At 34.5% G+C, this 21,413-nt stretch overlaps 2 protein-coding genes across 2 annotated transcripts in view; both read right to left on the reverse strand.

Moving 5' to 3' along the window:
- The window catches only part of l(3)80Fj (lethal (3) 80Fj), a 75,043-nt gene extending 61,259 nt beyond the window's left edge, over positions 1–13,784 (reverse strand). Inside the window, exons 1-17 of the mRNA XM_080178641.1 lie at positions 13,716–13,784; positions 13,277–13,396; positions 13,032–13,107; positions 12,610–12,738; positions 12,118–12,230; positions 11,705–11,771; positions 11,201–11,256; positions 10,809–10,911; positions 10,391–10,488; positions 9,702–9,841; positions 9,262–9,299; positions 8,883–8,954; positions 7,976–8,099; positions 7,327–7,375; positions 6,674–6,733; positions 2,182–2,297; positions 1,696–1,757 (exon numbers count right to left, since the gene is read on the reverse strand). Of these exons, the coding sequence (XP_080034767.1) occupies positions 1,696–1,757; positions 2,182–2,297; positions 6,674–6,733; positions 7,327–7,375; positions 7,976–8,099; positions 8,883–8,954; positions 9,262–9,299; positions 9,702–9,841; positions 10,391–10,488; positions 10,809–10,911; positions 11,201–11,256; positions 11,705–11,771; positions 12,118–12,230; positions 12,610–12,738; positions 13,032–13,107; positions 13,277–13,347 (1,374 nt within the window). The 5' untranslated portion in view covers positions 13,348–13,396; positions 13,716–13,784. The remainder of the gene's footprint in view (positions 1–1,695; positions 1,758–2,181; positions 2,298–6,673; positions 6,734–7,326; positions 7,376–7,975; positions 8,100–8,882; positions 8,955–9,261; positions 9,300–9,701; positions 9,842–10,390; positions 10,489–10,808; positions 10,912–11,200; positions 11,257–11,704; positions 11,772–12,117; positions 12,231–12,609; positions 12,739–13,031; positions 13,108–13,276; positions 13,397–13,715) is intronic.
- Positions 13,749–21,028, reverse strand: LOC145333489 (uncharacterized). Its single transcript, XM_080178642.1, has 12 exons — positions 20,895–21,028; positions 19,451–20,651; positions 19,225–19,308; positions 18,698–18,758; positions 18,299–18,391; positions 17,808–17,911; positions 17,499–17,568; positions 16,473–16,574; positions 16,232–16,269; positions 15,966–16,053; positions 15,019–15,787; positions 13,749–14,297 (listed from the first exon to the last, which is right to left on the reverse strand). Exons 1-11 carry the CDS (start codon positions 21,010–21,012, stop codon positions 15,596–15,598), a joined length of 2,151 nt encoding a protein of 716 aa, XP_080034768.1. The 5' UTR covers positions 21,013–21,028; the 3' UTR covers positions 13,749–14,297; positions 15,019–15,595.
- Between the last annotated feature and the right edge of the window lie 385 nt (positions 21,029–21,413).

A 21,413-nucleotide genomic window follows, 5' to 3' on the forward strand; every position in this document is an offset into this window, starting at 1 on the left:
ACAATTTTTTAATTTAATGTATACCACATACCACGAAAAAACTAGCATCAGGTTGCTATTGTGTTTTTTTTGCTCCAAATTGACTTAAAAAACCTATAGTTTGATGTATAACAACACATAATTTGGAAAATTTACCCCTGCAGGCCACCCACCTAATCCGCGGGGGTTAGCCTTAAGTCAGTCTAATGCTTAAAATAGCTCTGAATTTGAGTTTCTTGACATAAAAAACCTATAATTTGATGTATGACAACACATACGTTAGAAAAAATGCACTACGCCCCTGTGGGCCACACACCTAGCCCGCTGGGGTCGGTCCCCAACTTGCTGGATTATCTAAAATAATGTCCTCATTAATAGACACAGTTTATTCAAGGAAAAAACCAAAAGATAATAAGTAAGTTTCTAGGTTAGGTTAGGTAAAATGCACATAAGCCCTGTGGAAAATCTACCTAGCCCGCAGGGGTTAGCTTCAGGTAAGTCTTATGCCAATTTTAGCTCTGAATTTGAGTTTCTTGACCTTAAAAATCTTTATTTTGATATATAACAAGATCTATATTGGAAATAATGCATTTAACCCCTGTGGGCCACCAACCTAGCCCGCTGGGGCTAGTTTCAGATTAGTCTTATGCTAATTCTAGCTCTGAATTTGAGTTAACTGACCTAAAAAACTTATAATTTGATGTATCGCAACATATATATTGGAAAAAATGCACTTAACCCCTGCGGGCCACCCACCTAGCCCACTGGGGTCGGTCCCCGACTTGCTGGATCATCTTAAGTAAAGTCCTCATTAATAGACACAGTTTATTCAAGAAAAAAACCTGTGAAAATATAAGTAGGTTTCTAGGTTAGGTTAGGTAAATGCTCTTAAGCCCTGCAGAAAACCAACCTAGCCTGGGGGGGTTAGCTTCAAGTCAGTCTAATGCTAATTTTCGCTCAGAATTTGAGTTTCTTGACCTAAAAAACCTATAGTTTGATATATAACAAGATATATATTAGAAAAAATGCACTTAACCCCTGCGGGCCACCAACCTAGCCCGCTGGGGCTAGCTTCAGATTAGTCTAATGCTTATTTTAGCTCTGAATTTGAGTTCCTTGACCTAAAAAACCTATAATTTGATGTATCACAACAAATATATTGGGAAAAATGAACTTAACCCCTGCGGGCCACCCACCTAGCCCCCTGGGGTCGGTCCCCGACTTGCTGAATCATCTTAAATAATGTCCATATGAATAGATACAGTGTATTAAAGTTAAAACCCTAAGAATAAACAATTTAAGGCAAGTTTCCACATCAAAATAGACCAAAAAGAGCCTAAAACCCCATTTCCGCAGGGTTTTTCTTACCTAACCTAACCTAAAAATAAAATTTTTTGGATTTTTTTGCCATTTAGATGTAATACCTATAGGACTAAGCTTATATACCAAGTTTGAAGGGTCTAGCTCAATATTTAGACCATTTTGCTCACGGTTTAAGAGCTTATGTCATTACGCCCCCCCCCCCCCCCCTTTAGGTTGCTAACATGTACATTATCTAATGGACAATTCATTCATCTGGTAGGAGGGAAGAGGATGGAGTAAAGGGGTGAATGTTGGATATTGTTATCTTAGCCAGATACAAGTTTCATTTTATTAAAGTACATGATAATCTGGTGTAAGATCCAAGATATAATAAATTCATTATAAAAATGTTACCTTCGTTAAAGTTGGGATTAGGTTGAGTGCTGAAGTCGCGGTTCCAGGGTTTAATCCGGCTTCTAAACAATTTAAAAATATAAATTCATTAGTTTCAGACTCTCTTTTATTACTTTTTCTTGTTAAAAATATCAACTATTATATTCAAACACATGAATTCTTTTTAGCTGAAGCTTAAAAATTTCTTCATTAAAAAAAAAACTTAAGAAGACGGCCATTGATGTACAGTAACTTTTTTTATCATAGAAGTATCTTTTCCAGTATGGCTACGAAACCGATTAATATCCGCTGGATTATAACAGGTTCCGAGCCATGCTGAAAAATCAGGTATCATATCGTATTGTAGACATCTCCCACTAATAATAAAATAAAATTCATAAAACTGGTTTTAATCTAATAATTTTTCATTTCATTATTCGCGGAAAGCTGATAAATAACTTTTAACCCTTAATATGTTTTCTCCGACCGAACAAAATAACACCTCACCTAAGCATTGTAAGTAGGAACATTTAACTGCCGTGGTGGCTGATTTGCTGGCCAATCCTTTGGGAACATAGTCGATAAATTTTGCTGGCACTTCGCTTGTGAACTTTCCTCCCCATCTAAAATAAAACTTTAAGAATTAAAGATGATTATTATTAAAACTTGGTGAATGTTAAGATTTTTTCAGGTAGGGAGGGGACATTGGACTGTAAATTATGTATTTCAACACAATTTTTATATTTACAATATCTTATTTGTTGGCACACAAAATTTGGGTACTCTAATTGAATTATGATTGCTTTTTGGTAAATATTGTTTAAAATCATTGGGGATGTATATCAATTTATTTTTATTGTCTTGTCCCCTAAGATATCAGGATTTAAAGTTGAGGAATTTTGATCTTTAAATAAAAGGGGGGGTTTTTTAATGCAACCATCTCGTAATCAGTGAGCAAATGGCACTTAGAATTCGAATTTCGATCTGAAATTTTGCATGAGTAATCCTTGATAGGTCTATTTTCCCTAAATCAAACAAAAAGTTGGAAAAGTAACGGCTGGCGGCTGGCAGCTCAGCCGTTTAGCGGTTTTTTGCCTATTTTTAGGGCAAATTCATCATTATTTACGTAGGAATTAACTTTTTAAAACATATTTCTGGTTTAATTCATGTTAAATGATAACAATAACCATTTTTTAAAATTTTTAGTACCAGCTGCTAAACGGCTAGAACCGGCTGAAAACGGCTGGGAGCCACCAAGAGTATAAAGGGTAGATAGAGCTTGTGACATGTCTAGGGGTAGGTTTCTATGGGTGCTGAGCTCAAAAATGCTACTAAAAATAATGACGGCCAATCCATATGGCAGCTGGGTAACAGCTGCAGCTCAGCTGCGAGCGGCCAAGAGTAGAATGAGTAGATAGGGCTTGTGACGTGTCTAGGGGTAGGTTTTTATAGGTGCTGAGCTCAAAAATGCTAACAAAAATAGTGGAGGCCCATCAACATGGCAGCTGGGTAATGAACGCAGCTCAGCTGGGTAACGGCCGCAGCTCAGACGAGATAGGCCAAGAGTAGAATGAGTACATGAGGCATGTGACGTGTGCAGGATTAGGTTTTTATGGGTGCTGAACTCAAAAATGCTTCTAAAAATAGTTTCGGCCAATCCCTATGGCAGTTAAGTAATAGCTGCTGCTCAGCTGCGAGCGGCTGAGAGTAGAATGATTATATAGGGCTTGTGACGTGTCTAGAGGTAGGTTTTTATGAATGCTGAGCTCAAAAATGGTACCAAAAATAGTGGCGACCCATCCACATTGCAGCTGGGTAACAGCTGCAGCTCAGCTGCGCGCCACCAAGAGTATAATGAGTAGATAGAGCTTGTGACGTGTCTCGGGGTAGGTTTTTATGGGTGTTGAGCTCAAATATGCTACTAAAAATAGTGGCGACCAATCCATATATGGCAGCTGAGTAACAGCTACAGCTCAGCTAGGAGTGGCCAAGAGTAGAATGAGTAGATAGGGCTTGTGATGTGTCTTAGGGTAGGTTTTTATGAGTGCTGAGCATAGGCGTCCAAGGGGGGGGGGGGTAATGGGCCATTTGGCACCCCTAAAATTTTGTGAACAATACCCCCCCCCAAAAAAAATTACCCCCTCCTTGGGGGTGCCGTAGGCACCCCCAACGATTTTGGGGGGGGTATTTACCCCCCCCAAACCATTTTGGGGGGGGTATTTACCCCCCCCCCAAAATAAATGTTCTTTAAAAAAAAAATTTTGGGGGGGGTATATACCCCCCCCCCCAAATTGAATGTTCTTAAAAAAAAAATTTTACTGTCCAACCAGTTAAAACAGTTCTTAACCATGATAACAAAAAATTTAATAGTTTGATCATGTTTTATTTGCTTGGGCCTTTATAAGGGCTAAAACCATCCCGGGGATCTATGATGTAATTGTAAAGCACTGAAGATTCCATAAAATAGATACCTAACTAAATTAAATATTTCATTAAATAATGAAAAAGAATTTCTATAGGTGATTTCTTTTGGGAGGATGTCAGGGTGTCTCAAAACTAGTTATAAAACTTACCAGGACCTATAAGACGCTTCACTTTAAAGTAAAATCATATTGGTTCATTGGTTAGTGAGTTAATTATTGTATTTTTATGTTCTAAAGAATGATATACTACTATATATTTGAATAGTAGTGGCGCCCTTAGCATCTAAGAACTCGTGTTTTCTAAAGGGTAAAAAGGGAGGAGAAAAATAGCCTAAAACCACTCAAAGGATTGACCTATAATAGTGTGGAACCATCATAGGATCTGTGTGAAGCTTTCCTAAAAAGGAGAACTCAGTATTAAAAGTAATGAAATCTGAAGCTATAGTCAAATAAACCTTACTTACTACTTTATGTTATAAGATAGTACTTATTAACTTAATAGATTAGGTAGGTGCTTTTTTTACATAGTTATATTACCCCCCCCAAAAATTTTACCCCTGGGGTAAATTAGTTTGGGGGGGGTAATTACCCCCCCCAACAGATTTGGGGGGAGTATTTACCCCCCCCAACAGACTTTAGGGGGGGTAATTACCCCCCCCAATCAAATTTTACCCCTGGGGTAAAAATTTTGGGGGGGGTAAAAAAAAATTTCGGCGCGCTTCGCGCGCCATTTTACCCCCCCCAAACACGAATTACCCCCCCCCCTAAAATTTTTTACCCCCCCCAAAAAAAAAAGCTTGGACGCCCCTGGTGCTGAGCTCAAAATGCTACCAAAAATAGTGGTGACTCATCCATGTGGCAGCTGGGTAATGGCGGCAGCTCAGCTGGGAGCGGCCGAAAGTAGAATGAGTTCATAGGGCTTGTGACATGTCCAGGGGTAGGTATTTATGAGTGCTGAGCTCAAAATACTACCAATAATAGTGGCGGCTCATCCATATGGCAGCTGGGTAACAGCTACAGCCCACAAGCCCTATCCAATCATTCTACTCTTAGCCTCCCCCAGCTGAGCTGCAGCCGTTACCCAGCTGCCATATGGATGGGTCGCCACTATTTTTGGGAGCATTTTTGAGCTCAGTACCCATAAAAACTTACCCCAAGACACGTCACAAGCCCTATGTACTCATTTTACTCTTGGCCGCTCCCATCTGAGCTGCAGCTGTTGCTCAGATGCCATATAGAATGGCTGCCACTATTTTTGGTACCATTTTTGAGCTCAGCACCCATTAAAACCTACCCCTAGAACGTCAAAAGCCTTATCTACTCATTCTACTCTTGGCCTCTCACAGCTGAGCTGCGGCCGTTACCCAGTTGCCATATGATGGACTGCCACTATTTTTGGTAGCATTTTTAAGCTCAGCACCCATAAAAACCTACCCCTAGACACGTCATAAGCCCCATTTACTCATTTTACTCTTGACCGCTCGCAGCTGAGCAGCAGCTGTTACCCAGCTGCCATATGTATTGGCCGCCACTATTTTTGGTACCATTTTTGAGCTCAGCACCTATAAAAACCTACCCCTAGACACGTCACAAGCCCTATCTACTCATTCTACTCTTGGCTGCTCGCAGCTGAGCAGCAGCTATTACTCAACTGCCACATGGATTTGCCATCACTATTTTTGGTAGTATTTTTGAGCTCAGCACCCATAAAAACCTAACCCTGGACATGTCACATGCCCTATGTACTAATTCTACTCTTGGCCTCTCCCAGCTGAGCTGCCGCCGTTAACCAGCTGCCACATGCATGGGCCGCCACTATTTTTGGTAGCATTTTTAAGCTCAGCACCCATAAAAACCTACCCCTAGACACGTCACAAGCCCTATCTACTCATTCTACTCTTGGCCGCTCGCAGCTGAGCTGCAGCTGTAACCCAGCTGCCATATGGATTGGCCGTCACTATTTTTTGTAGTATTTTTGAGCTCAGCACCCATAAAAACCTACCCCTAGACATGTCACAAGCCCTATCTACTCTTCATACTCTTGGCCGCTCCCAGCCGTTTTCAGCCGGTTCTAGCCGTTTAGCAGCTGGTACTAGAAATTTAAAAAATGGTTATTGCTATCATTTAATATGAATTAAACCAAAACTATGTTTTAAAAAGTTTATTCCTACGTAAATAATGATGAAGTTGCCCTAAAAATAGGCAAAAAACGGCTAAACGGCTGAGCTGAAGCCGCCAGCCGTTACTTTTCCAACTTTTTGTTCGATTTAGGGAAAATAGACCTACCAAGGATTACCCATGCAAAATTTCAGCTCGAAATTCGAATTCTAAGTGCCATTTGCTCACTGATTACGAGATGGTTGCATTAAAAACCCCCCCCTTATGCAACTGTTACCGGTAAAGAAACATAAATCAAATCTTAAAGAATATTTTTTACAGGTTGAAAAGTTGGATACATGTAGGTAGAAACAGTTTAGATTTATGTTCCATTTACAATTTACATCCTACTTTAATAGGTATTAAATATTAAATCTACCAAAAATCTTATCCAAATATTTAATGTAAAGATTACTTACCTAGCTAAAATTTCCAGAGCAAAAACTAAAGTTCCTTCATGAGCTTCACTTTCGAGGTACCTAAAGAAAATATTTTTACAAAAGGGGGTTATTTTTTTCGCGTATTTTCCGTAAAGCTGTGTGTAAGCTCTTAGTTAAATGCGCTTATTAGGTCAAAAAGTTCTTAAATATGACCATTTCATATAAATACATTTGGTCATAACTAAGAACAGTTTGACTTTATAAGCGCATTTGCCTGAACAATGAACAGTTACGCACAACTTTACGGAAAATAACGCGAAAAAATGACCCACTTAAATTCAGATACAAAGGGGGAGGTAGGTTGTGCTAAAATTCCATAAAAATGTGTTATTTATGGCTTAAAAAACAGTAGTAGAACCATAAAATTCACTAATATGTGTATACCTTATTGGATAGAACCATAGACAAACAAATTTATATACTTATATTTAGTAAATATTATCGTTCTACTAATGTTTTTAAGCCTTAAAACTCACACCTTTGCGAATTTTAGCATAACCTTCCTCCCCCTTTGCCTCTACCGTATCATATTCAATAATAATTTCTTGTAAAGGGTTCAGTGGATCGCACAAGTATGTTAATACAAATTACAGGATTACACCTTAACTCATTCTAGAATTTTTATTACTTACTTAACCATAAGTTCTGTGGTGATGACTGAAAGCTTTGCAAATCCAGAACCTAAATAAACCAATATCTATTAGTGGCGAAGCTATGAAATATAATAGTAATAATAACAGCAAAGTAGATAAAAAGTAAGCAAAACAGACATACAGACGTTTATATGGAGTTATGGAGCATAGGTAAATGATCACCAAAAAACACAGTATTCTAGCATAGATTTCATCTGAGAAAAAAACACTTATATCCTACAATTTTTTTTTAAAATTCAAGAGCAGTACCGATATACCGACGGTCAAAGTGATCTATAGATTTTATATGCAGAATTTTAACACAAAAAATAAGTACAATAAACCAGTGATGGACAAGAATCAGGAATGTAAAGGGATAAGACAATGACCTATAAATTGATATACATCCCCAATGATGATACACAAAATCTTCTGTAGATTTCAATTAGTTGTTGAAACATTTGGACACTAAACTTCACAAACCAACCAATTAAAATCAAGAAAAGTCCCCAACGTTGATAAGCTACCGAATAAGGAACGTTAATATAAACCTTTGGAGACTAATATAATAAACATCCTAATATTCCCTCCCTCTCTGGATAATATTACAGATTCTACACATCCGAAAATCAAGTTGAGGTTAACTCACCCTGTAAATTAGCTTCAATAACATCTCCAATAGAGGTGATTAGAGACATCTTATGAGTGGCCAGGGTTATCTTACCCTCACTTCCATTCAACACAGCAAACAGCTGTTTCATCAAACCTTCAACCTGAATTTATATCACAATTAACTCCAAACATTGATATTTTTATAAAAAAAAAAACAGTGAAATAAATTAAACAGTAAGGAATCCTAAAGAATATGACAATTTACGATAAATTGATAGGAACCCAAATCAACAATTAAAATTTCATCTTCTGATTGGAATTGTTGGTTTAAAAGTTTGGACACCGTAAGCTTGGAACCAGAAGTGAATTCTTGAAAAAAAGAGTCGCTGTCTCACTCAAATTGTTGTGGTAAAAAATTCCTCCAAAATCACATAAAAACCTACAAAAATTAAATAAAATCATAAAAGGGTTATTAACATAAGATCTTACTTACCTTTTGTAGATTTGTTTTGTGATTTTAGAGAATTTAAAAAAAAAACAATTTTGGTGAGGCAGTGATTCTTGTTTTTTTTTAAGAATCCATCTCTGAATTCAAAATAAATATCCAAAGTTTTTGAGGCAACAAATATTAAAGCGTTTCTTTGAAACTTTGGATACCAGAGATGGATTCTTAAAAAAAAGTGCCCCACTAATCGCTTAGTGGGGCAAAACTGTTTTCGTGATAAATCCACCAAAATCACATTAAAATTCTACAAAAAAATAAACAAAATCATAGAAAGGTTATGAACATAAGATTTTATTTAATTTTTGTAGATTTTTTATGTGATTTTGGAGGATTTTTCACGATTTTTCACTAAGCGATTAGTGGGGCAAATTTTTTAAAGAATCCACTTCAGTTTAATTTACAGTCCCTGAAAAAGATAAGTTACAAATTCGACACCTACCGCTTCATATTGTGAAGAAGCCTTGCAAAATGATAGAATGGCCCTATTGGCATCAAGCCTTGTTCCATCATCCTAGAAATAAACATATTTTCTTGAAGAATTCATCAAAATAAATAAATATATCAAACAATCTAATACATGATATGTACTAATGTAGGTATATAAAAATAAGAGTTAAATAAATTATTTTCAGTATGGCTTCGAAACTGATTAATATCCGGTTAACAGCCATACTGGAAAATAGTGTATAGCATTGAATTAAAAACAATTTTCTACGAATTTAAAATGAAAATTGTTTTAATCTTATATTTTTTCATTTTAATATCCACGGTAAGATGTCTATAATATAATGCGATAAATAACTATTTAAAAAACGAACCTTTGATTTTAAGTTGGAAGCAAATGACTTAACCAGATCTAACATAAAACATCATTATAGTTTTGGTCTTAGTTGGTTATTTTGGATCATGGAAAGACAACGAAGTAGCAGGTTTCGTCGTATTTTTACAGTAGCTCCTGATAGGTTATTATAGGTTATGTAAATTTTAATGATTGACCCGCAGGGTTAGAACCCCCGAAATGTATAGAAACAGGAGAAAAGCTACTGTGAAAATACGACGAAACCCGCTAGGTATTTTTCTTCCCTGATCCTTTATTATTCTTCAAATAAATCTTTGCCTTAAAACCGGACATACAAATATAAACTAGAAGTTATTTTTGAATTCAAAAGGGTTTATTAATCATCCACCGCCTACCCCTGAATTTTAACAAAATAACCCTTAAAGTCTAGATTTTAAAAAAATATAATGATATCATTTCCTTCAGCATATTGTGAGAGATCAAGTTGTAGAGCCTCGAGTATGCAGCTGATGCACATGAGGGCAATCTCCGGGCTTCTCAACAGGTATTTCTTTATGGCGGGCAACAGGTGCTCCTTCACCTCCTCGTGGCTCAATTGGCTAAATATTAGGTTAAATTTATCCTTGTATAAAAGTAACAGGATCTGTGTCTGTCTCTCGCTAACTGCTGAACCGATACACTTCTCCTTTACAGTGTAGCCTCTCAAAGGTCCTGGGAAGTTTAATAGCTATATTATGGGAGGGTACCATCAACCCCCAAAAAATTTTCCCACCTAATTTTTTTTACGTTTTCTTTTTGAAACTAAAATAAAACAGCGGGGGTCGAATCCAAATCCCACCTCCTCAAGTACCTCTATATAGAGGACTCTAGTGTCGTAGCCACTATTATCATTATAGGATGTATGGATCATTCCCTTTTAATGCCTATCGAGCAATAACTTCTCTTATTTTTAAAATAAATTGACACTTATGGAAAGCCTAACCCATATCTCTAAAGGACACTTGATAACAACGTAAGGCCAGACTTTTATCACTAAAATCTCAATTATTGCAGACAACAAACCGTTTCATTGCCTTGAACTATGAATTGCGCCTATTTTTGGCCACGACATTACCCCAAATCTGACCATTAAATGGAGCGGAACTAACCTGCAGAAAGGTTTAATTTGAACAAGAAGATCTTCTCTTGGTCGAGTTTTGCTTGTTAGAACAGTTTTGCTCAAGATACCAAGTAAAAATTGCTTCACCTAAACAGGAATCATTATCTCACATCTTAAAGATGAATGAAAATTTATTATGTTCTTATAGATAATATAAAAGATAGATATAAATTCCATAAACCGACCAAGATTAAAACCTTTACAAAAATATGTCAAAGAAACGTTTATAAACAATTAAAATCGATGCCTGACAAATTCTTCTGTACTTACATCGATATCAGTTTCATAGTATTTCTTCAAGATTGTTGTAAAGACTTGGCATGCTTTAAAATCAAGCCTCGTCGTCATGGGAATTATCATTTCAGGTTTAAAATCAAGAAGATGATTCTATCATTACATATGTTTACCTTCTCCACATCGGCCTGCTTGCTGTTTAGGAACTTGAAGTAAACAGAGCCAAGAACCAAGGTGTGCAGGTTCGGGTCCTGGTTTACTAACAGGCCACTGTACCTAGAATAATAATAGATTTTCAGTAAGCTAAAAATAAATTTACATGATATAAAATACAATAAACCATATCTTATTTTCATATCTATCTTTTTTTTTACCACAGGCAGCTGCACCTCTCTGCAATCAACGGGAGAGGGAGAAGGGCAACATTATAACCTAAAGACCATCCCGCTATTTTAAAATAGCCCAAAACCATCACAGAAATCATGCCTTGTGGCTATTTTATAATTAGAACTAACACCTAACCTTACTACTTTATTTAACAGGATAAATATTGAAAAAAACTTACTTTTCCATGATGCCATCTTTATTCCAGAGTTCAGCTAGAATCTTACACATCTTATCCTTAAAAAAAAAGACTTTATTTTAACAATGATTTCCTACAAATTAGCTGACTTTTCAAAAAAAAATTTTTAAAGTCAATTGAAATTGATAACATGGGTGTATAATCTTACTGGTTGGGGGAAAAAATATAAAAATTAAAAGAATTGAATTTTTTCTCCATTTTTCTCCCCTCCTTGGTAAAAAAAAACTTAAAGAGTATGTGGGGGGAGAGGGGATATAATGAATAAAATAAAGAGTTCGGAAAATATTTTTCCTTGCTGAAAAAAACTAGAAGGGGAAAAAAATTAAAAATTTTCCAGCAGGGGAAAAAATGAATTTTGTGCAGAATATGCACCCCTGAATGATAAAATAGAATACTTCAAAATTTACATTCCTTAGCTGTGATTTATCTACATACCTATATATTTGATCTCATTTATTTCTAAAAAAAACTTTTTTTTGCACTAACCTGAAGCTTTTTACCGCCAGCAACAGAGACAATGGCCACCAGGATTCCATGCAGATCCAAAACTTTCCTAAAAAAAGCTACATTGTAAAGAAGAACCATATCGGTCGCAGGGTTGGCGAGATCCTTCGGTATACGCACAGATACTTTAACTTCATTATAAAGATAAACAACTGTTTTGAAGATAAAATTTATTGGTTGATAAGTTTGGACACTGTTAGTTGCAAGTAACTAATGAATCCTTATTAAAAGTACCCAAAATTTGTAAGATAACGAATTATTATCGTACTTTGACCCAACAAAGAGAAATTGCATCATGGACAAAAATACCTACTGCTTTTATCTTTTCTGAAGCTATAACTAAGACATTGATGAAAAGTGGAGAAGCTACACTTTAGTATTTTGCTTTAATTTACCTGTCCAGCTGTTCAGTAGCGGCCTGTGTAGCAGCTACACTCCAGCAGAGAGCTGCCAGGCTGTCCTTTGCCAGAACTTTGGTAGGAGTTGTGTTTCTCCACATTTCAACATACTAAAACAAGTACAATTATTATAATTAGTTTGTAAAGGGGACTAGGCACGAAAAAGAGCAATTTATGTTTAGCACGTTTCTGCATTGATGTTACACTTTTTTTTTTTGTAAATAAACTAGGTTTCTTTTAAAGATAGTTAGATGAAAAAACTATTAAATAAATAATACAGCAACTTAGAATTTTTAATAAAAAAAGCTTTATATCATTGCTGGAATGTGCTTAAACTTGTTTGCTCTCTTTCGTTCATAGTCCCTTTTAAAAGAAAAAAATAATTGAACTGTAATACCGTACGATTAAAGTGAAAAAGTACCACATTAGAAAAGTAACTGCTAGACATACTTTTTAATAAAGATAAAATCAACTATAAATAAAATGTACCTCCAAAAGAGAAGCATTGAGGATCTTAGCCGTGACTTCTGGATGCTTGGCAGCAGCTGCCTTGATCCAGTCAAGTGGCAGCGCCCTGGAGGCAGAGTCATGGTAGCGCGGCAGCAAGTTTGGCAGGATCTAAATGAGGATTACCTAATTGAATTATCAAAAATTTTTCCCCCACCTAGTTTTTTCTAGCAAGGTAGGGGAAAAAGTGGAACAATATTTTTAGAACTCTTTATGTTATCCCCCCTCCTACATATTCTTTTAGTTTTTTTCAACAAGGAGGGAAGAAAATTGAAAAAAATGTTTTAAGTTTTATATTTTTTTCCCCAAACCACATATTTTTCATTTCTCCTCCCCCCGCCCCCCCCCCCCACCCTTTAGCAGGGTCAAATATGCAGAATATACATCCCTGCAATAATCTTTACCTTGCAAACTCCCTTAACAATATTCTCAGGAACTCCATCATTCACCAGTTCAGTTAGTTCACCAAAAATCTCTTTCCTATTTAAAAAGCATATTTTTTAATTTTTCAACTTTTATGTTGATTTATTGATTATTTAGCCATAATTTTTTAGTACATAGGTTAAAGTCGTCATGGAACAAGTTTTGTATAGACTCTAGGGCCAGTGTACTATATAATTAGAGATGTATGTTGTATGTACGTACGTACCTGACGGTCAGCTGTTGCGTAAGAATGCGGGAAGGAAGATCCTTGACTGCTTTTGCCACCTTGGCATCCATTTTTTAGTCCTGGTAGATTTTTATTTACAGGCCTGTATTTTATGTTCTACCTATTTAGTTGATTCTATTAACTAAACTAAGTAAAAAAACGAGAAAGAATTAAGAAATTGTTTTGGTAGGTATCAGATCATGATAAAAAAAAGCACATACCTAGTGTATTAAACACATAGTAAAAACTTAAAGAATTGAGACTATTACTTAACAAAAGAATAGCTGTCAGTACTTAAAATAGTAATCTCGCCCAGACAAATTAACAAAAGAGGCAAAAGTGTTAACTTCATAACAACTTGATAGGTATCAAAAATCGAAAATATATGCATCATTTGACAATAAGAGTATATCAATATTTCATTTATAAACAAAACATTCCTAAATGACAAGAGGAAAAGTACTTTTTCAAATCTGAAAAAAAATCACAAAAATTTATGATTAACAAGTTATAACATAATGCATTAATCTTAACAATGTGAATTATCTGATAAATTTGAATTTGATAAAGATATTTTTTAATGATTTTACTTATATCGTTGATGTCATGAACCCTAAACTACTACCTAAACAAACAACCTAATTAATATACAATAAAATCTATTAATTATTCAACTATAAATGCATATTTAATATAATAATAAAATAAATTGCAAGCAGCTACGCCCAGCATCAAGGGGCTCTGTATTCAATGGAGCAGGGAAAGGCTAGAAAAATAGCTTAAAACCATCCCAAGACTTAAATATTAAATGAAATAGCCTGAAACAGTCACAGGTCCTAAGTAAAGCTTACATAAAATAAAAAAACTTATTCGGTTCAGTAGTTATTGAGATCTTAAGCTTCAGACAAAAATCTAGAAAACTACAAAATAGGATAAATGCATGATTTTTACAATATAACTCTTAATTTCTAATACATATTCTATAATTAATTTAGGGACTTAGGTCCAAATAGAGAGGGTACTTTAATGAACGAGAGGTTTAGTTTAAGAGAATGGATATATTATTACTTTGACGTTACACTAGATTTTCATGTTCTGTACCTAATAAAGTGAAACTCGCAGCGGGCTTAAATAACGTATGATCATGACATATTATTCCCCCCCTACTGGATAAACGAATTGGCCAATAAATGAATTCCATGTTAGCAACGTAAATTGACGACATTTTTTTTCCCTGTTAAAATATTCACGTATATTCTACAATTACATCCATTTCTAAGTGCAATCGTAAAGAAGGGTCCAATTAGAGTATGTTTGACTTAAATATAGTAATTGATGATTTTATTAAATTAAGTCCAGTTAAGTTACTAATAGGTTTGACAATCCGAATCCGGAATCTACCCAATTTTTGGCCAATGTTGGAATCCGGAATCCGTTTTTTAATAGCAGATTCGGATTCTTAATTGGTAGGCTAGAATTAGCGTTTTGAGTTTTTTAATACTTGTCTTCATTATATATAATATCTTTTAAAATCTGGTCCGATTCTCGGAAGTGAATTATAGAGAACACCAAGAACACAAATTTTAAGGACATAGGATGTAGCACTTAATTTTTTTTATTTAAAAAAAAGCCTTTTAAAATATTGCTAGAATCCGGAACCCGTGTAGAATCCGCCATTTTTTTTTGGACGGATTCTTGTAAGAAATGACGGATTGCCATCCCTAGTTACTAAGAACACAAACCTTACAATTCCCGTTCATGAAAGGTACCCTTCTAAAAAATAATACGTAAAACTTTAACAAGCTAACACATAATTTAAAAATACTGTATTTATAATAAGTGATAAATATTTTACTATAGTTATAATTCTTAACATATAATGTCTTTTAGCTAAGGCAATAAATATCGCTAAAAAGGCCAAACAATTTCACATATTTCTTATCCTAATACTACTGTTACTACCTAACAAAAGCTAATTATATCAAGTTTTCAAAGAGGTATTGAACATATTTGTAGATTTGGTAGATAACTTTAAATTGAGGTAAATAGAGAGGTAAAATTATTTTTGGAAGATGGGTTCTTCTATTTCAGAAAGGGGGTTTGACTTGAAGAGAACAAAATTAATCAACAACCCTTTCTCCCCTATAATAAAAATCTACCAAAGGCAGAAGTTTACATAAAATTGGGGATGGGGGGATATTATTGATCTTCAATTATTTTTCCCTGTTTTATTGAGTTTTGTGCTTTATTAAGAGGTTGGTTGTTTTAATTTTTGTAAAAATGTCAAAAATTGCTGGAAATTTTTATGAACTAACGAGTTTATTTTATAAGTTTATTGAAAATGAACTTTGTAGGAATTTTGACCGCTTTATATGTACAGAAACCGATTCCTCCCAAAACTGCCATTTTCAGGGCAAACGTTGTAATCCTCTGGATTCTGGAAGGTTGGTGGACTGTTGTGAATTCTTTTACTTGCTCAGGCGTCACAGTGCCGAAATGTTTGATAATGCCCTGGTAAATTGTACACATGCTGTCTGGATTTATTTTCATTGTATTAATATTTTAGCTCAATTATTTCATTTGATTGAGGAAAAAAAATGTTACTTAAGATTTAGAGAGCTATGTGACAATTGTTTAGCTGTTATTTTTGATTCATTATAAAAAATTTAATACAGCATATATATCCTGCCTTCATATGCCCAATGCCGACGACCCCTACAACAATTCTTGGGTGGGGGGAAGGAAGAATTGTGGGGGAGGGTCCGACCAGGCCACCCCTAAAAAAGTAAAAATGTCAGGGAAAAATCTCTAATAGGTAAAATTTAGAAGTCACTACAATTCACATTCTAAATACAACTTTAATTTAGCAAAATTAAGAATATTTTCTTTATTTCTTGAATACTAGTCATAATTCTTAAGAAGTTTCAATAATTCCAAAAGACAATATAAAACTACCTGGCATTTGGATCAACTTGGATAAGGTCAGCGGCCACCTAAAATCATTTTAAATGAAAATAAAAATGTCATACTATAAAATATCTAGCTTTGAACTGTGTGTTACCAAAATTTAAAAAAAACGAAGAAATAAAAACAATGACAAAATAAGAACAATATTTTGTTTTAGAATAGAGCATCAAAACTTTTTTAAAAAGTACCTAATTCCGATAGATAAAAAGAAATTGTAAAAGTTGACAACCTGTAAAGAGTGTGCCAGATAAACATCTCTCTCATCAACAAATACTCTGGAAAGCGCGGGAAATTCTCCCGCCATTTCTGCTAGCAGATTTTCCAACAAATCCTAAAAATAAGTTTTGCTAGGGGTATTTTAAACCATTAAGGGGGGGGGGGGGGGGGGTTTAATGCAACCATCTAGTAATCAGTGAGCAAATGGCACTTAGAATTAGAATTTCGATCTGAACTTTTGCACGAGTAATCCTTGGTAGGTCTATTTTCCTAAATCGAACAAAAAGTTGGAAAAGTAACGGCTAACGGCTGGCGGCTCAGCAGTTTTGCCATTTTTTGGATATCTATAGTACAAATTATTCACGAAACCTATCTCCACCTTATTCTTGTTGCCACTCTAAAACGCTATCAAACGGTTCTAGACGGTAGTTGTTGGTACTAGAAGTTTCAATAATGGATATTGCTATTATTTAACATGAATTAAACCAAAAATATGTTTTAAATAGTTGATTCCTACGTAATTGATGATGAATTTACCCTGAAAATAGGCAAAAAAAACGGCTGAACGGCTGAGCCGCCAGCCGTTACTTTTCCAACTTTTTGTTCGATTTAGGGAAAATAGACCTACCAAGGATTACTCATGCAAAAGTTTAGATCGAAATTCGAATTCTAAGTGCCATTTGCTCACTGATTACGAGATGGTTGCATTAAAAAAAAACCCTTAGATAAAGCGTGGTAACAAAAGCAAGCAATAGTGTGTGTAAAGCAGGGACATACAGAAATTTGACAAAGGGAGTTGAATTACAGTGCCAGACAATTACGATAAACAAAATACTCCCCAAGATGTACCCACAAGATATCAGTAGTTCAGTTGAATAGTTTGGACACTATTACTTTGAACAATTTAATCAAGAATTCAGCTTACTAATGACAGAACAAGTTCATTTAACAACTCTCCCTCCAGATCAATTAATATTACTTTTGAATTAAGGCGATTTTTAACAATTAAAATTCAAAGATGTGTGTAAAATATAAATACCTTTTCTTTACATTTTTCTACCTCTTCCTTGGTAATTGTATCGTTGCTAGTCAACACGTTAAATCCAAGCCTAAAAAATAATTTTTACTTTTATTTTACTTTATTTAAAATTAATAAAAGGATTCAAAATGTATTTGCATCTGTAACTATTCTGTTTCATAAAATTTTGTTTCGATAGGAAAAAATATTAGGTAGTAGCTTTCATTGTTCTGTGATATTGGTTAACTAAATAGCATTGACTCAATACTTAGTAATTTTCCATATTAAATAACCTTTATGATATCCACATACACTATAAATATTACTCACTTAATTTTTTGCCAAAGATTAAGAGCTCCAAGTGCTCTTTTCATGGTGATACCTATAGGCCTGTCTCCAAGGTGGATAATACAACCTGGAATCTTCAGTGCCTCCTGAACATAAAAAATATTGGTGCTTTTTCTGGTTCCTAAAAACCATCGAACTATCTCAACCCACCCCCCCCCCTTTGTGTTTTAAATAAATTGAAATAAGGACGGGTTAGGTTTTTTTTTATTGTTTGAGGGGGGTTTATGAGCAAAACTAGGCAATTTGAGGGAAACCGCTAATTATTTTATGGTAGAAAATAAAATTATAGCAGAAAAAAAGTTTTTGAAAACTATAGCCTTTGAACTAAATCTTTGAAGAGTACATATGTATAATCTTAATGATCAAAAAACTTTACAGTTCTAAATTAAAAAAGTTCAGTAGCCAAAAGTCAAAAGGGTTCAGCACATTTTTTAGATATTAAGGTACCTTTTTGTATTTCCCTGTCATATTACCTGAAAAGCTCTTCTAAACTCTCCACCTGGAGCCATACCAAGTTCCTTGGTGATGTGTGCAGACATGGATAGCAGCAGTAGGTACATTACACCCTGCACACAGGTTATATTTAACTATAGAATAATAACGAAAGATAACAATAACATTCGTTTTGTGATGGGTAACAGGCACAAGAATGAAATTATTAAAAATAAATACCTACCTAGCGAAGTTCTGAAGCAAAACAAATGAATCAAATATTAATTAACAGATTAAAACCAGTTTTGTTGAAACAATTATCACATTAATATTCGTGGAAAATTGTCTGTTATACGATGCAATACATGATAAAACTTATTCAATAGAAATCAAGTGAGATTTAGGTAAAAAAGTGTTTAAATATTGATAGTCAACTATACCTGAAGGCCTCCTTGTTCTCGGATTATTTCCAAGGAACGTTGCATTGTGAGGTTTTGTGATTCCTGTTGTTATGACACATTGCAACAGTTTGTTAAAAATGATAAGAAATTAAAGACATCAAGAATATCAATATGGCATATAAATAAACGTTGATATGCCTCCATAAGGGGGGGGGGGGGGTTGCATAATGACATCTAAACTTAAACAGTGAGCAAAATGATGTAAATATCATAATTAGGCTTATGTACCAAGTTTCAAGAATCTAGCTCAATATTTAGACCATTTTGCTCACTGTTTAAGTTTAGATGTCATCACGGACACGCACCCCACCCCTTTTTAAAGTGGTAAAAAATCCAATATAAGGGGAAAATATTACTAATGGTTGTTAGAAAAGTAAAGTACAAAAGGAAAGGACAATAAAATTAATTATCTCCCCTTAATTATTTTGTGAAATTTTTTCTTTGGTGATAAAAACATACTGTTATAGTGAAGTTGGATACTAAAAATTAATTTGCAATTGTATCAATCCTGAATAATAGTTTGTTCATCCAAATGAAGGATATTTGTTCTCTGTTGACATAATTCAAGCATAACAACATGAGGCCTCACACTGTTCAATAGAATAAACAATTATAAAATAAGAAAAGATAGATAAATGCAAGATAAAATAATTTTCCCTCCATGACTCTATGACTTGGAAGGATAATTAATTGACAATTCTAATTTCTATAAGTTGTGTTTATTCTACAATCCTGTTGATAACTTTAGCCACATCCTCACAACTTTCCTGAGAAAAATGAGCTGTTCCAATCAGGTAGACCTTAGCTCCAGTCAACTTGGACACCAGAATTTCAACTGTCCCTGGTAGGTTCTCATCAAAATTTAACGCAGCACTAGCTTCAGAGATGCTAGCTTGTGCTTCCAATTCCTTTTCATTTTTTTCAGAGGCTTCATGTTCATCGATGTCAACTTTTGTTGCATTATCAGTGTTTACTAATTCAGAATCATCAATGGTAATTGAGATGTCATGTCTATTAGTTGCTGGAATAGAAATTTCAACTGGTCTAACTGGTGTCATGTGTTCAGGAGAATTTATGGATTGTGTTGTTTGTTCAACAGTAACTTCTTCAATAGAAGCATCATTTTCTTCAATCTCTATCTCTTTTGTATCAACTGTCTTTTTTTCTATGACTAGATCATTTTGGGCAATATTTTCTTGTGCATTGTTTGAAAGTTCAATATTTGTTTCCTCATTTTCTCCTGTATCAGTATTTTCTTCCCTTTCATCTTGTATTTCTATTTCTTCTTCTGCCTCTCCATAACCATCAAATACCTCTTCCTCCATTCTCATTGGATGAGATAATAATCCAGTTCCCACTTCTTGGATGAGATTTTGTTTCTGGGGTGTTATTTCAGGGTCAACATGTTGATCATCATCTATAACTGGAGTAGTAACATCCTCTTGATTACTTGAGGTTGATTCATTTAAAGTGCTTGTATCTTCAATTGCTCCAACTATTTCAACATCTGTATTTGAGATAATTTGTGGCTCATTTGTCTTCTCTTTTACAGACTCTTCATTAGTAACATGATCAGATTTAACAGAATCTTCTATTGAACCAATTGCTTCAACTTCTTTGGAGGCATTCAAAGAATCATTTAAATGGTCATCTAAGGAATCATTCAAATCATCATTTATAGTTAGGGAAGAATTATTAAAACTTTCAAAGCTTGTATCTTTAGATGCAATTGTACTATCATTTGCAGTATTGTACTGTGATGATGAAATCTCTTTCTTAACACCCAAACTATGCTCCCACAATGAATCATTATTGACAGTAACATCTTGATCTGTGATGCTGTCATTATTTTGAGAAGTATCAATATCATTATCACTTAGATCCACATCTGATTTATCTTTGTCATCCTGCTTTTTATGATCATCTTCAGGCCCTTGATTGCAAGGGTTTTCATACATTTGTGCAATACTTAGAATATGTATAATCAACAGCTGCATTATAATTTGCTTTTGGGGGGTTAACATGACCTCAGTATCTTCATTATCAGAAGATGTTTCATGGTTCAAATGTTCATCAAAGCCACAATTTTCAATGAATTGTGAGTCAATAATGTCTACTTTAGCATATAAAGCAGCATTTGATTGGTCTAAACTTTTGAGCACTAATGTATGAACACCTTCAGTGTCACTGGAGCTTAAATCCTTATCATCATCCCCAACAGTGCTAGTGAAGGATGTATCATCACCAACTGTACTGCTTGACACTGATGTAGGTAACTCTTTTTCATGCTCCATTTTATCTTTTTTATTTGTCTGAAAATTGGTGAGTAAATAAGAAATTTTCAACTTTTATCACATTAATACTTCCTAAACATAGAATTTATATGCATGATCAAATTCATGTTTTTAAAATAAATTTTCATGAGGGTTAAATACTGAATGAAATGAATATAGGTAATCATAATAAGTTCAATTATGTCCATAAGCAGTGCAGCAATAACCGTTCTTTCCATGAGTAATGCAGCAATAATGTTGGATTATAAAAACTTAAGAGTTATTTTGAAAAATCACAAAAATGGCCCATTAACTTTAGTTCATTATCGTAATAAATAGGTAATCAACTTATAATATTAATTGTATTTCACATTATTGCCAACCCCATTTAGAGATAGTTGATGGTTAATATACCTTAGTAA

Source organism: Acartia tonsa, chromosome 12 (genome assembly GCF_053477335.1).
Source record: "Acartia tonsa isolate MP-2025a chromosome 12, ASM5347733v1, whole genome shotgun sequence".
In the NCBI taxonomy this organism is placed as follows: domain Eukaryota; kingdom Metazoa; phylum Arthropoda; class Copepoda; order Calanoida; family Acartiidae; genus Acartia; species Acartia tonsa.